The sequence below is a fragment of the Rana temporaria genome, chromosome 2 (genome assembly GCF_905171775.1).
Source record: "Rana temporaria chromosome 2, aRanTem1.1, whole genome shotgun sequence".
Classification (NCBI taxonomy): domain Eukaryota; kingdom Metazoa; phylum Chordata; class Amphibia; order Anura; family Ranidae; genus Rana; species Rana temporaria.
Genome location: NC_053490.1, coordinates 249,724,554 through 249,739,747, shown reverse-complemented (window position 1 = coordinate 249,739,747; position 15,194 = coordinate 249,724,554). Strand labels below are relative to the sequence as shown.

General features: G+C 41.2%; 1 protein-coding gene across 1 annotated transcript in view; it reads left to right on the top strand.

Moving 5' to 3' along the window:
• The window catches only part of LOC120926631 (merlin-like), an 89,445-nt gene that overhangs the window by 56,582 nt on the left and 17,669 nt on the right, over positions 1-15,194 (top strand). Inside the window, exons 6-11 of the mRNA XM_040336753.1 lie at positions 304-372; positions 471-553; positions 1,587-1,662; positions 6,559-6,696; positions 12,719-12,793; positions 14,114-14,227. Coding sequence (XP_040192687.1) covers positions 304-372; positions 471-553; positions 1,587-1,662; positions 6,559-6,696; positions 12,719-12,793; positions 14,114-14,227 — 555 coding nt within the window. The remainder of the gene's footprint in view (positions 1-303; positions 373-470; positions 554-1,586; positions 1,663-6,558; positions 6,697-12,718; positions 12,794-14,113; positions 14,228-15,194) is intronic.

Genomic DNA, 15,194 nt, shown 5'->3' with positions numbered 1-15,194 from the left:
CGTAACTTCTAATTTGCATACCCGACGCTGGTTTACGACGCGAACTCCCCCCAGCGGCGGCCGCGGTACTGCATCCTAAGATCCGACAGTGTAAAACAATTACACCTGTCGGATCTTAGGGATATCTATGCGTAACTGATTCTATAAATCAGCCGCATAGATACTCTGAGAGATACGACGGAGTATCTGAGATACTTCCGTCGTATCTCCGCTGTGAATCTGGCCCTATGTTCAAGAAAAGACTGATTTTACCAAGTATTTTTTCAGGTCTTTTAATAATACAACACACTATTTTTTTTGCAGTATGGTGACTATAACCATAGCATACACCAGCCTGGATTTCTATCTCAAGATGAGTTGTTGCCTCAACGAGTATGTATTATACTGTTATTGTCACTGGGCAATTAATCGGTAAAATAGTTATAGTCTTTAGTTTTCGATAAAGTACCGGTATCTGTTTTTGTTTTTAGGTTCTGCAGCAATATCAGATGACATCAGAAATGTGGCAGGACAAAATAACAGCTGTGCATGCAGGTCACAGAGGAATTTCTAGGTATGATTAACATTGAGTAACGATTAAGATGAAGCAGGCTAAAATGGACCAGGAAATATTCCATTGTTAGATTCTTTGAGCAAGATCCAACATGCTCTAGATCTGGGGTTTCCAAACTTTCTAAGCAAAGGGCCAATTAACTGTCCTTCAGGCTTTAGGAGGGCCAGACTGTGGCCAGTGGGAGTAGAAAATGCCTCAGCATCAGTGGCAGTAAACAATGTACCGTCATTGGTTTTAGTGGGAGAAATAGTGCCCCATGGTTGGTATCAGTGGGAGGAATAGTGCACCATTGTTGGTATTTAGGGGAGGAATAGTACCCGATTGTTGGTGTCTATGGGAGGAATAGTGCTCCAACACTGATGTTAGAGGAAGGAATAGTACCCCCTCATTGGTGTTAGTGGATGGAATGGTGCCTCAGGGGCTGGAGAAAGGCAAGCAAAGGGTCACATACAGCCTGAAAGACGCTGTTTGGAGACCACTGCTCTAGATGAATAGTGGGAATGAGATTTCTTGATTGGTAATGTAGCAGATGTTTAATAAAAACGTATGGCAAAAGAATAAATGAATAAGCCAACCAGCAAAAGGAATGAAACTATGGTACAAATACAGCAAGCAATAAATAAAGTACTGCATACTTAAACTAATAAAACATTTAATAAATTGCTGCTTTGCAATCTTTAGATGTGGTAACAGCATTAGTTTTCATTTTTCAAACTAAGTAGATCTTCCCAAGTACAAATCCTGTTAATCCTGCTACAAATCCTGTGTGCTTGTATCTGTAGCTGTACAGTGAACTGAAATCTCAAAAATGTAAAAAAAAAGGAAAACAACCAATAAGAAATGAAAAACTAATACAGCCACCAACTGTAAGGACTAGAAATCTGCAATATATGACATTTTGGTTTTTGGGTTTGTATACACTTTAATATAATTTTTGTTTGGGATTTGTCTGAATACTACACAAATCAGAACAAATAGATTCTTGTTGAAGTATGTTCTATGTAATGATATATACAATGTTCACATTTTGTAGGGATGAAGCAGAGATGAATTATTTAAAAATTGCACAAGACTTGGACATGTATGGTGTGAACTATTTTCCCATCACAGTGAGTAATGCATGTTTCATTTTTAAAACAAATATACCCACAAAGGGTTTTTTTAATGACCGTGCCTCTAGCTCCTTTGACAGCTCTTTCAAGCTGACTTAAAAATATGTTTTTATCCAGGCATTGACATGCAATATATACTGCTCAAAAAAAATCTATCTAAATGGGGACAAATATCATACTGGATATCTATTCTGATATGAACTGGGTAATGCGTTAGGAACGAAAGAATGCCACATCGTTTGATGGAAATTAAAATTATCAACAGAGGACTACAAAGGGCTAAATTCAAAGACACCCCGCAAAAAGAAAAGTGAAAAAATTATGCGGTAGGATAGTCAATTTTTCTCAAATTTCATTGTAGCAACTCAAAATTGTACTCAGTAGTGTGTATGGCCCCCATGTGCTTGTATGCATGCCTGACAACATGGAGGCATGCTTCTAATAAGATGACAAATGGTGTCCTGGGGTATTTCCTTCCAGATCTGGACCAGGGCATCACTGAACTCCTGAACAGACTGAGGTACAACCTGGCAGCGTCGGAAAAGGACAGAAACATAATGTCCCAGAGGTGTTCTATTGGAGTGTGGGGGGCCGTTCAATGGTATCAACTCCTTCATCCTCCAGGAAATTTGCTGCATACTCTTGCCACATGAGGCCGCGCATTGTCGGCACCATAAGGAACCCAGGGCCCACTGCACCAGCGTAGGGTCTGACAATGGGTCCAAGGATTTCATCCCAATCTCTAATGGCAGTCAGGGTTCCATTGTCTAGCCTGTAGAAGTCTGTGCATCCCTCCATGGATATGCCTCCCCAGACCATGAGTGAGTGAGTGAGTGAGTGAAAAACTTGTATAGCGCTACACATGCGAACTGAATCGCCTCAAGGCGCTTGGTATCCATTTCCTACTATTTTTCTTTGCTTTCAGAATAGGTGGGTTTTGAGTTTTTTTCTGAAGGCCTGGTGATTCACTTCCGTTCGGATACTGGTTGGTAAAGTGTTCCACAGTCGAGGTCCTTGGACTGCAAATCTTCGTCAAACCTTTGGACTTGTAGCGGGCCTTGGGTATTTGGAGTTGATTTTGGTTGGTAGATCGGAGAACGCGGTTGGGGTTGTGACATTTAAATTTTTCACATAGATATTGGGGCGCACTTCCTTGTACACATTTGTGCATCAGGCAGAGCGCTTTAAACGTAATTCGATCTTTTACGGGCAACCAGTGGAGGGACCTGAGGGAGGGAGAGATTGATTCCCAGTTTTTTTTCCTGTTACAAGTCGTGCCGCCGTATTATGGACGCCTTGTAGATGAGCAATTTGATATTTTGAGAGTCCGAGGTAAAGAGCGTTTGCATAGTCGAGTCTGGAGTTGATTATTGTTCCCACCACGACTGCTGTGTCTTCTTTTGGGATGAAGGGAATGAGTCTAGGTAGCAGGCGCAGCAGATGGTGGGATCCGCTGACTACTCAACCTATTTGTGCATCCATTGTCAGGTCGTAGTCAAAAGTGACTCCGAGACTTTTGACTTTGCTGCTAGGGGTGATGGTTTGTCCCAAAATGGGCGGGGGCGTCTATGTTGTCGTAGCAAGTCTTTTTTAGAATGGGTTTAATTATGCCTTGTTTCAGGGAGGTCGGCACCATGCCTTCCTTAAATGATTGGTTTATGAGGTGCGTGATAGCCGGTGCCAAAATATCGGCACATTCTTTCAACTGTTTAGTGGGAATGATATCATTAGGCGATGTACTGTCTCGCAGGGTACCGATGATCTATTTGGTGGTGTCGATGGAGATTGACTTTAGTGTAAATTTCATTGATTGCGGCATATTTGTATTAATATTGCCTTTTTGATTTAAAGGGGAGTGGGTAGAGGTTCTCTTTTGCTGAAAAATTTCACATATTTTTTCAATTTTGTTAAAGGGGTGTTCCAGTAGTTTTTAATGTTTATTAAAAGTCAGCAGACACAAAAAGTGTAGCTGCTGGCTTTTAATAAACATACACTCACCTGCTCCAAGTTCCAGCGACGCGCCGGCCAGGGCTCCGCTCCTCTCCCCCCCTCTCCGGCCGGCGTCTTCATTCTAAGTGTGGGCACCCGGCTGTGACAGCTTTCGGCTTCACGGCGGGGCACCCACTGTGCATGCGCGAGTGGCGCTGCGCCATGTGATTGGACAGGCGATCGCCTGGGACCTGTCACGTGTTCCAGGCGATCACTTACAGGAAGGGGCTGCCTAAAGGCGATTAGACTATTCGCCTTAGCAGCCCCTCGGCGGAAGGAGGAAGTGGGAGAGGAAGTCCCACTCCTCCTAAAGCCCCCACTCCCCCCCCAAAAAAATTACATGCCAAATGTGGCATGTAAGGGGGCGAGGAGTGGATCAAGCGGAAGTTCCACTTTTGGGTGGAACTCCGCTTTAATTAAATAATCCGACAATTCGTTGCAAAAATCTTGTGATTCAAAATTCGTAGCCTCTAAGCAGGCTGGGTTCATGGTCTGAGCGACTAAGTTAAAGAGTTTGCGGGGACGTTTACGGTCTTTTGCGAGGATATTATAAAAATTATCTTTTTTTGCTTTAAAGATTTATTTGTGATATTTCTTGGTAATTAGTTTATAAATTGTGTGGTTTTCCTCCTTGTGTGGTTGAGCTTCTTCTCCAGGCTGCTTCCGCTCTTCTGCGTTCTTGCTTCAACAACGTGAGTTCGTCGTTGAACCAACGGGAGTTGTTTTTCCGGATGAGCGTTCTGCGTTTCGGAGCTACTATGTCTTCTGTCTGTAGTAGAGCTTTGTTGATGGAGTTGATTGTTTCCGCTGCTGTTTGACGCTGTACTATTGTTTTTATTTTGTTCAATAATGTAGTTTTGAAGAGTTCCGAGTGGATCTTCTTCTGGGATCTTGTCCAGTGTGTTGTTAACTGGTTTATCGTTTTTTTTTAAGAGGGTGTTTGTAGTGATTTTGAATTTGATTGCATGGTAAGGGCTCATTTTCCAGTATGTTGATATCCATATTTTGTTTGAAGATAAGATCGAGAGTGTGACCTAAAACATGTGTGGGCCCGCATACCAGTTGCTGCAGACCTAATCCTTCCAAGTGGTCAATGCAGGTGTGAAGAGGTTGAAGTCCCCAAGTAACAGGAGAAGTTGGATGTTTAAGGTATAGGTTGAGTTGAATTCTGTCAATGATGTGAGGAGATGCGCCTTTGGTCCAGGTGGTCTATAGCAGAGTAGTATGTGAACGGTGTCCTGGGGATTTGTTTGAAGTTGCAGAGTGAGGGTTTCCACGCTGAATCACTGACCCACCATCAAACTGGTCATGCTGAACAATTTTACAGACAGCATAACGATCGCCACATCTTCTCCAGACCCTTTCACATCTGTCACATGTGTTCAGGGTGAACCTGCTCTCACCTGTGAAAAGCACAGGGCACCAGTGGCGGACCTGCCAATTCTGGTGTTCAATGGCAAACACCAATCGAGCTCCATGGTGCCGGGCAGTGAGCACAGGGCCCACTAGAGGATGTCGGGCCCTCAGGCCATCCTCATGTTTCTGATTGTTTGGTCAGAGACATTCACACCAGTGGCCTACTGGAGGTAATTTTGTAGGGCTCTGGTAGTGCTCATCCTGTTTCCCCTTGCACAAAGGAGCAGATATTGGTCCTGCTGGTGGGTTTCTATGGCCCTGTCCACCTGCCTGTCTCCTGGAATCACATTACATTGTGTGGTACACATAGGACAACAATCTCCAGCATTCTTCATATGTCTGGGCTATGGGGTAGAGTGGCAAGAGTGGCCTTTTTCTTTTAAAGAAGAACATCCAAGCCCGGCTAAATTTTGCAAAAGCACATCTGAAGTCTCCCAAAAGCACGTGGGAAAATGTGTTATGGTCTGATGAAACCATAGTTAAACTTTTTGGCCATTGTTTTCAAAAGATATATTTGGTGTAAAAACCACACTGCACATCACCAAAAGAACACCATACCCACAGTGAAGCATGGTGGTGGCAGCATCATGCTTTGGGGCTGTTTTTCTTTAGCTGGAACAGGGGCCTTAGTCACGGTAGAGGGAATTATGAACAGTTCCAAAAACCAGTCAATATTGGCACAAAACCTTCAGGCTTCTGCTAGAAAGCTGAACATGAAGAGGAACTTCATCTTTCACCATGACAAGGACCCAAAGCATACATCCAAATCAACAAAGGAATGGCTTCACCAGAAGAAGATTAAAGTTTTGGAATGGCCCAGCCAGAGCCCAGACCTGAATCAGATTGAAAATCTGTGGGGTGATCTGAAGAGGGCTGTGCACAGGAGATGTCCTCGCAATCTGATAGATTTGGAGTGTTTTTGCTGATAGATTCATACTCAAAAAGACTGAGTGCTGTAATAAAATCAAAAGGTGCTTCAACAAAGTATTAGTTTAAGGGTGTGTGCACACTTATACAACCATATTATTTTATTTTTTTATTTTCACTTCCCTCCACCTAAAAGATTTCAGTTTGTTGTTCAACTTAGTTGTACAGTTATAGGTCACATTAAAGGTGGAAAACGTTCTGAAATTATTTATTTTTGTCTAATTTTTTTTACATCACAGAAACCTGAAATTTTAACAAGGGTGTGTAGACTGTATGTACTAAATATTACTTTAAAAAAAATGTAATCTATAGGAACTTTTTTTAATCCAGCTAAATGTATTCTAATTCTAGGTAATAATATTACAATATGTGGAAAAGCCAAAAGGTGAATACTTATGTAAAGCACAATATAGGCTATATTTGCTTACTGCAAAAGTTTGAAAAATGAATATGCATCATAACATTTTATATTTAAAGGTTGAAAGTAGCGGTCGCATGTTAGTTTGTGGGGAAAAATGAACAGAGTATATTGAACACAATTTTTTTTTTATTCATTTTCAGCTGGCCAAGAATGACTCAGATATCCTTCTTGGAGTGGATGCTAAAGGAATCCATATATATAGTAAAGACAACAAAATAACACCATTGGAATCATTTAAATGGGGTGACATCAGAAACATTTCATATGATGACAAGAAAGTGAGTTAACATGTATTGTGGGGCCAGTATACTAGTTCAGCGGTTTTCTTTACAAATTCTATTGGGAACCATTAATGTTTAAAATGATTGTAAAGCTTTGTTTAAAAAAGAAAAAAAAACATGTCATACTTGCCTGCTCTGTGCAAGGGTTGTGCACAGAGTAGCCCGATCCTCCTTTTCTGGGGTCCCCCCGTGGTGCTCCTGGCTCCTCCCCTTCACGAGTGCCCCCATGGAGAGCCGCATTCCATGGGGGCACTCGTGTGTGCACACTCCAAAGTCCTGCTGCTGCATCCATTCACACAGACAGCAAGACTCTTCCCCACCCCCGGCTCCCATGTCACTGGATGTACACAAATTCGTTACACAAAAGTCGAAAGTACAAATACGCATGCTTGGAATCAATGCTCAAACACGAAATTAACAGAAAGGGTCCAAAGGGTGGCGCTCAAGAGCTGAAAATCCTTGTAGTACGTCACTACGTTCATGTTTGTGGCACGACAATTGTGTACCGTTAGTATGCAAGACAAGATCCCGGCACAGGCTCTTTTGACAGAAATCAGGGTCTCGGTTGGCCAACAATCGTACCATTTGTACGAGGTTAAGTCTAGATATCCTTAGCTGTAAGAATATAATTGATTGTGCTATGTTATGTGGTTGGGGATTCTCCCAAGGAAAGACTAGTAAATGCTACTTTGTGTGGCTATTATTCTACAACTATTAAACCTCATTCAAACTGAGGTCTTGTCTATATGCATATACAGTTAATGCCATTTTAGCATTAGGTAATGATGTTTCAATGATGTCATTCAGTCTCTGTGTTTACCTTCATTTAGTTGTGCTTAGTTTGGCTTAGTTTTCAGCAAACAGAATTCTGTGCATCCAGGATCTGATTAGAAACTCCAAACAAGGCTGAACACAGCTAAACCCAATTTAACACTGTCACTGTCAGAGCCATGTTTGCCTTATTTGCACACATGTAAAAAATCATTTTAGGCCTGAAGATTACTTAAAACTTCCAAAATATTATATATTTTCTAAAAGCAGACACCCTGGAGAATAAAATAGTGTTAGTTCCAATGTTTAATGTCACACAATATTAGAGCAACAGTTTTTCAAGTGCAAAATGTAAGTAAAAAATACATAATAAAACACATTATATTACCTGGTATTTTGATAAAATCTAAAAGATGAGGTTGCACCGAGTAAGTAGATACCCAACATGTCAAGTCTTAAAATTGTGTGTGATGGTGAAACAGGGACAAACTTTGGTAACCTAAATGTTCCCTAGACGATGCTTTAAATTCCCCTACAGCCAATTAGTTTGAAATTGACAGTGAATAATTAGTCTAGAAATATTGCTCTCACTCCAGCGTGGGCAATAATATGTAACATGTATAAAACAATCAATGTTTTCATGCATAATGGCTCCGATGTGTGTGTACATTCATATGTTAGTGTATGTGGGAATGGTGGGTGGTATAACATTTTTTGGGAGGGGATTTAAAAAATGTTATACCACCCACCATTCCCACATACGCTAACATATGAATGTACGCACACATCGGAAACATTATGCATGAAAACATTGATTGTTCTAAAGTTTTTTTTTGTAGTTAACAGAGTACAGATCCTGCTCCATTTCCCAACCACAGCAGCTGGGGAAAGTAACAGCAGATTTTGTGGCACTAACAGGGTTCATGAAGGAACATAGAAACACAGGAAAAAAGTGATCATATCATTTCTCCTTTAGAAAAGCTAAACTTACTAGTGAAAGTGTGAATGTAGCCTTAGGGAGAGAGCTTTAGGTTGGGTCAAAAATGTCATCCAACAGACATGTTTTGGGGGGTCAGGATTTTAGCCTTCTGTGGATGTCTCAAAACTATACATTTTATAATCATAATAAGCCATATGATGCTATGTTTTATAGACAATAGATATTTAGTTACATTATCATTATCTTATCTTGAACAACACATGCCGATTTGAGAAATCACCTCCTAAAAGGAGATGTCAAATCCCCTTAGAGCCTTTCAATTATCACAGTAGCAAGGCAGGTCCTCCTCATAAGTATGACAGCAGGCTATTATGGCTTAACTACATGGGAGATTTAAATTTCATACTGCTGAACAATTATTGATAATCACTTCATTTGCAACTTATTAAAATCAATATGCCGCAAAAAAGGTAATTGGAAAGAAATGGTTACATCTCCCAGCAGCATAAAATTAGTTCAGCCATGAGATTTAATGTTATGAATGTAGCAGAAATAGTTTTACACATTTGGTTTTCTAAAGAAATATAGGGCCAAATCCACAAAGAAATTGCGGATCTTAGTTTTAGGCAGAAAAGTTACACTGGCGCAATTTTAGTATTTTAGGTAGCGATCCACAGAGCACTTACCTCTAAAATTGCGCCAGTGTAGCTGATCTCCTTGCATCTTAAGCGATCCCTAATTAAAATGGGCGATTCCCATTTAAATTAGGGCGCGCGCCCGCGCCGGACGGACTGCGCATGCGTGTGACGTAATTTTTCCCGACGTGCATCGCGCATACGTAGTTTACGTCGGGCTTTGTGGATAGCGTCAGGTTCGTAAAGTTGCGACGGGAAAAAAAAAAAAATTTAAAAAAAAAACGCGGCGATCGAAAAAAAGGTATGGTTTTGCATGGTCTACTAAAGTTAGTCCATATAAAACCAACCTTAGTTTTGCGCAAGCAAATTCGTAACTTACGCAAATCACACAATGCCTAAAGCTTTGTGGATCTCCGTAACTACTAATTTGCATACGCAAGGAGGGATTTCGACTCGAAGTGCCCCCAGCGGCGGATGCGGTACTGCATCCGAAGATTCAACAGCGTAACTAAATTACGGATGTCGGATCTTCTGCCTAACTTGGGAAAAATCCTTTTGAGGATCGCTCCCAAAGTTAGGCACAGAGATACGCAGGCGGAACAGCAGTTCCGCCTGCGTATCTCTTTTGTGGATTTGGCCCATAATGTACAAATATTTGTTTCTTAGTCATGTAGTATGAGAAGTAGGATCTTTAGTCTTTGAAGTTATTGTACAGGTTTTTTTTCTAATAATTACAAACATGTCATACTTACCATCTCTGTGTAATGGTTTACCACAGAGTGGCCCTGAACCCCCTTTTCTGGGGTCCCCAGCCAGCAATCTGGGCTTTTCCTCTTTTCTGTATTCCCCCATGGTAAGCCACTTGCTATTGGGCTCAACCCTAAGCCAGCTGTGCACGTCTATTGACTAACACATTGTGGCTCCACTCTACCCCCTGCTCTTTGCTTGAAGGATTTGACTGACAGAAGCAAGAGCAAAGCCTGTGAAATAAGGGCCGAGAATGATATTGGAGAATATCCTATTAAGGAGGGCTTCCTACGAATTTAGACAGTCCCTCTGGTGGACCCTGCCATCTCTTGTCTTAATAAAACGCTAACTCTGTAGAGGATAATCCCACGTTCAAGGACGTAGTGGATAAAAAATAAGAGGCTCTTTTAAAATCTTTTTTTTTTTTTAATGTGCCCTACCATGCAAGATGCCTCCATTACCTTCTGTTAGACTCTTGCTATCTGAACTAAGCACATGGGTCAAGACTCTAGCTTCATCTTAACAGGTTCCTTCATTCTCCACCACCTAGACGTTTTTACCTTTTGGTATTACACCACTACGTGAGCGGCTTGGTGGATAAGCTTCATCAGATCTCTAGAATGAGCCTCCACAGGATGCAGAGGATCCTTTGGCTTAAATGTTGGTCAGCAGAACTCCTGTGTAAACCTTCAGTGGCTGCCGCAGGGGGATGCGCTTTTGTAGCTACGCTTTCTACATAGGCCTTCTTAGATCCCCTCTGCAATTCTAAGTCTGGAACACAATTTTGTTGGCAGGTGTCCTACAAGCCTGTCAGGTCTAGCTCCAAGCCCTCTTCCCAATAAAGGAAGAAAGAAATTCCCAAATTCACAGAAAATTGTTTAACAGTCACCACATCCCTGTTAGATAAGCAAAATAACAACCCCCTTGGAGGATGGGACTTTAAAAGTGACTGAGAAAACCAGTACAATTTGAGTAAAAAATATATGGCTTTTTATTGATATACACATAAGGATTACAAATATATGGTTGATAACAGACAAGTAAAGCATTACAAATCCATGTGATAGATAGATGGATGTGGATGCCTGTGTGGAGAGCTCTCACAGCTGAACCCAACGTTTTTGGCTAACAAGCCCTTCTTCAGGGTTTTTTTCAAACATGTAGAGCCAATCATCTAGTAAAACATATATATACATGAGTACAACAAATATTCAAAAATAGTTATCGTACGCGATAACTATTTTTGATAGGGCTCGTTTACCAGAAACGTTGGCTTCAGGGGTGAGAGCTCTACACACAGGCATCCACATCCATCTATCTATCTATCACATGGATTTGTAATGCTTTACTTGTCTGTTATCAACCATATATTTTTAAAATTTAATCTTTTAATCTTTATTAGGTAGATTCACAAAGAGTTAGGCTGGTTTATCTACAGATAAGCCGACCTAACTCTGAATCTAAGCCGACCTATGTTTAAGTGTATTCTCTAACAGAGATGCACTTAAACATATCTAAGATAGGACGGCTTGCGCCGCCCTATCTTAGATTACAATGTTTTGGCTTACCGCTAGGTGGCGCTTACATTGCGGCCGGCCTAGATTATGTAAATGAGGGGATACGCCGATTCACGACGATTCACGAGCGTACGCTGGGCCTACACCGTCGCATTACGTCGTTTCCGTACGCGATAGGCCGCCTAAAGTTATTCCACCTATGAGGTGGAATAACAATGTTAAGTATGGCCGCCGTTCCTGCCGCGAGGTTCGAATTTTTTACGTCGTTTGCGCAAGTCGTCCGCGAATCGGGATTTACGTAGTTTATGTACGCATCGAAATCAATAGGCCCGTACGGCCTACTTAGCCGCAATGCGCACTGGGAAATGTAGTCGCCCGGCGCATGCGCAGTGTAAAAAACGTCAAAAAACGTGAGGTCAAGCCTCATTTCCATACTACACGCCCCCTCCCAGTCATTTGAATTAGGCGCGCGTACGCCCGCTCGATTTAGGCTACGCTGCCGAAAATTTGAAGGTAAGTGGTTTGAGAATCACTGATAGCCTAAAAAATTTACGGTGGTGTAGCCTAAAAAGACTAGGCTAGGCCATCCTAATTTTAGGCAATTGTATGTGAATCTACCCATATATGTATATCAATAAAAAGCCATATATTTTTTACTCAAATCTTATTGGTTTTCTCAGTCACTTTTAAAGTCCCATCCTCCAAGGGGGTTGTTCTTTTGTTCTTCCCAATAAAGGGGTGCCAAGTGGGGGATGTCAGCCTTTCCAGCCTTCTAAACTCAGGAAATCAAGATTGCATGCAGACTATTTCTCAATAGTCAGTGTCTGGAACATTTGGAGGTATTCCAAGTCCTTTTCTACAGGTGGGGGATACTGGAAATTGATCTTCTGGAGTCTGGTTTCAACAACATCCTGGACAGGTCTGATACTGTGTGATCAGTTCCAGCTTATCTATGCCTTTTCTTCTCTCCGGCTTCTTCCTTGTCTGCTCCACAGGACCAAGATGGAGGAAATTCTGGTAATTCTGATTGCATCAAGAAGGATATTTTACTTGACATACTCAGACTCCCAGCAGACTCTCCGTGGGCCCTTCCAGATTAGTCAGACCTATTCCAAAGGCTAGTCCTCTGGCTGGTCCAATGGCATTAACAGATTGGATGTTGAAGCCCAGGTCCTAAGGGACAGAGGCCTATTGCATTTGATCATCCCTATTTTCTAGGCGAGGAAATTGACTTCTCACAAAGTCTATTATTGTACAGGTTGAAAGCCTACTCTGCTTGAGACCAGGAAATATCATCTGTGGACGTATTCTCTCCTTCCTCCAGTCTGGTCTAGATCTTTAGTAATGGTCTTTAGTAATGAAATAGTTCATTGTGTTATATATTTTAGATTTTTATTTATTTTTTGCAGGTAAAACTTATACCCATTGACAAAAAAGCTGAAGCTTTCAAGTTTTATGCTAAAGAGCACAAAGTCAATAAACTGGTAAGTAATTGTAATAAAGAAAAATAGTTTAAAGCGGAGTTCCAGCCACAATTTCACTTTTTATGACTTCCTGGATTTCAGCCTTGCAGATCTCGCACATGCTCAGTGCTGCACAAGCAATGTAATAGTTTTCAGATCAAATTTCAGCACCTGTACTGTCCAAGTCACATGATTCTTCGAGACTGGGGAGTGCACAGACTCCTGGAAAGTTAAACCCACTACATTCCCAGGAGTCTGTGCGGTGAAGCTTAAGCACCTAGGTGCAGGAAGAGGGAAGATTAACTATTCTGCCTAGCAACAACACTTTGAAGGCATCTAAAAAAAATTCAGATATCTTTATTTAGGGACTCATTCACATGGCTGTTAATGACTACCTAGAATAGTATATTTGTGTAGCCGGTATGGCCATTTGTGTACGTTCTGGTATGGCCAGGAAGCCAATACAAATTAATGGCAGGCAAATGCTGTCCACAGCAGTCTGTGGCTGTTCTCATGTAATGACTCAAGGAGCTAGGTACGTGGCTAGGGACAGGTGAGCAGCTTTGTACATCCAGGGCTGCTCATATGTCCATAAATGCAGGTAATCACTTACAGTTTTTTTATGAATTAGACTCTTTACCTTAATTCACACTTTCTTTAATCAGGCCCCAAATGTTTCCCATCCAGTAAGCTGTACATGCCTTCTTATTCCAATTCCTCCAGCCATGGGGATAACAACCAGTATGCCTGGTGTACAGGGCTTGCTTTTGTTTTTTTTCTTAAAAAAATTAATAAAAAAAGTGGAAAAAGATTGCACTTGTAGATATTTAATGTCTGAAAATCTGTCCAGTCTTCCAATGGATTCACAGACTTCAGTGTGGGGGGCATTGGGTCATGCTGCTCTCAGTTAAATCCTGTGAGGAGTGAGTGTGGGGTGAGGCTGGGTCACCCTGTGTGTGTCTATGAATGCACACAGCCCAACTCAAGAACAGACCTGCATGTGTGCCCCCATAGCACATTGCTTGCTAGTGGGGGGGGGGGCACACGCAGGAGAGGAGGTCCGGGAAGCGCTGGGGGGGACTCCAGAAGAGGAGGTAAGGGACCCCTCTGTGCAATACCATTGTACAGAGCAGGTAAGTATGACATATTTTTTATTTTAATAAAAAAATAATAATATGTGCTATCACTTTAATACTTACAGTAACCAAAATATGTTAACCACGATAGGCATAGCATTTTAAGCATATCAATATATGAAGTAACTAGATAAATTATGCCTGTGTGATATCTTTAAGGATGTTAACCTGATGAGATTTACATCTTACCATTATCAAAATGCAGATTTTGCACCTGTGCATTGGAAACCATAATTTATTCTTGACAAAAAGGAAAGTAGATTCAACTGAAATTCAAGAAATGAAAGCTCAAGCTAAAGAAGAAAAAACAAGAAGGAAGGTATTGTTCTGGAAAGCAACTTTTTATAATAGAGTTATCAATTAAGCATATAATATATAAAGCAGGCATAATAACCTCCATGATCTACAGAAAACATTACTAATAAGAACTGCTTATTTAGGGCTTAACTGACCATTAAAACTAAACACCAGGTCAAAAATGAAATACACAGATAAAATACAAATATGGGAGCTGTTTTACCTGCCATATGATTTGTATATTTGCCTATACAGTTCTGAGATTTACTGTTTGGTAAGTGATGGGAACTGATATTTGACTACTGCAGTTTCATTCTCTACTCTTTGATTGGACAATATAAAGAGAAGCATCACTATACTAAGCTCATATCTCTGTAACTATGCTCTCTCCTCCTATTAGCATGCTCCTTATACTGCGAGACCCCCGATTGGCTTCTTCTTGCTTTTTCTTCCCTCTATCTAAAGTCTGTAGTACAGTCAGATTGTATTCAATACTTAATTTGATTGCAGAGCTGCATTAATGTGTGTCTTTTTATATCTGCCTGGCATTTCAAACTACTTGAGAATCCTATGATAGGGCCCAGAAAAATGTTAAGTGAGGCTGGATCCATGTGCTGTTTAAGTCCTGGACCACCACTAGGTAACTACAGTTCTGTAATGCAGGCACATTGTGTTTGCAAGTGCCCGTGTTAGACTCCATACACACCGTTAGATTCTGCAGATTTTTATCTTCAGATTTACCAAAACCATATAGCCATTTACCAAAACCATAAGCTAGAATTCTGAATGAATGCAAAGAGTTTTCTGATTGAATGAGGTGGAGAGGTGGCGTGGTGACATTACACTCCTAACCTTATCCAATCAGAGAACACTTTGAATTAATTTATAAAATGCAAAGCATTCTCTGAACAGTGCTTGTGCTAAGTGACTGACCTCCTGTGTTCACAATAGAGATCACTGGAGTTAGGCCCCGTACACATGACCGAGTT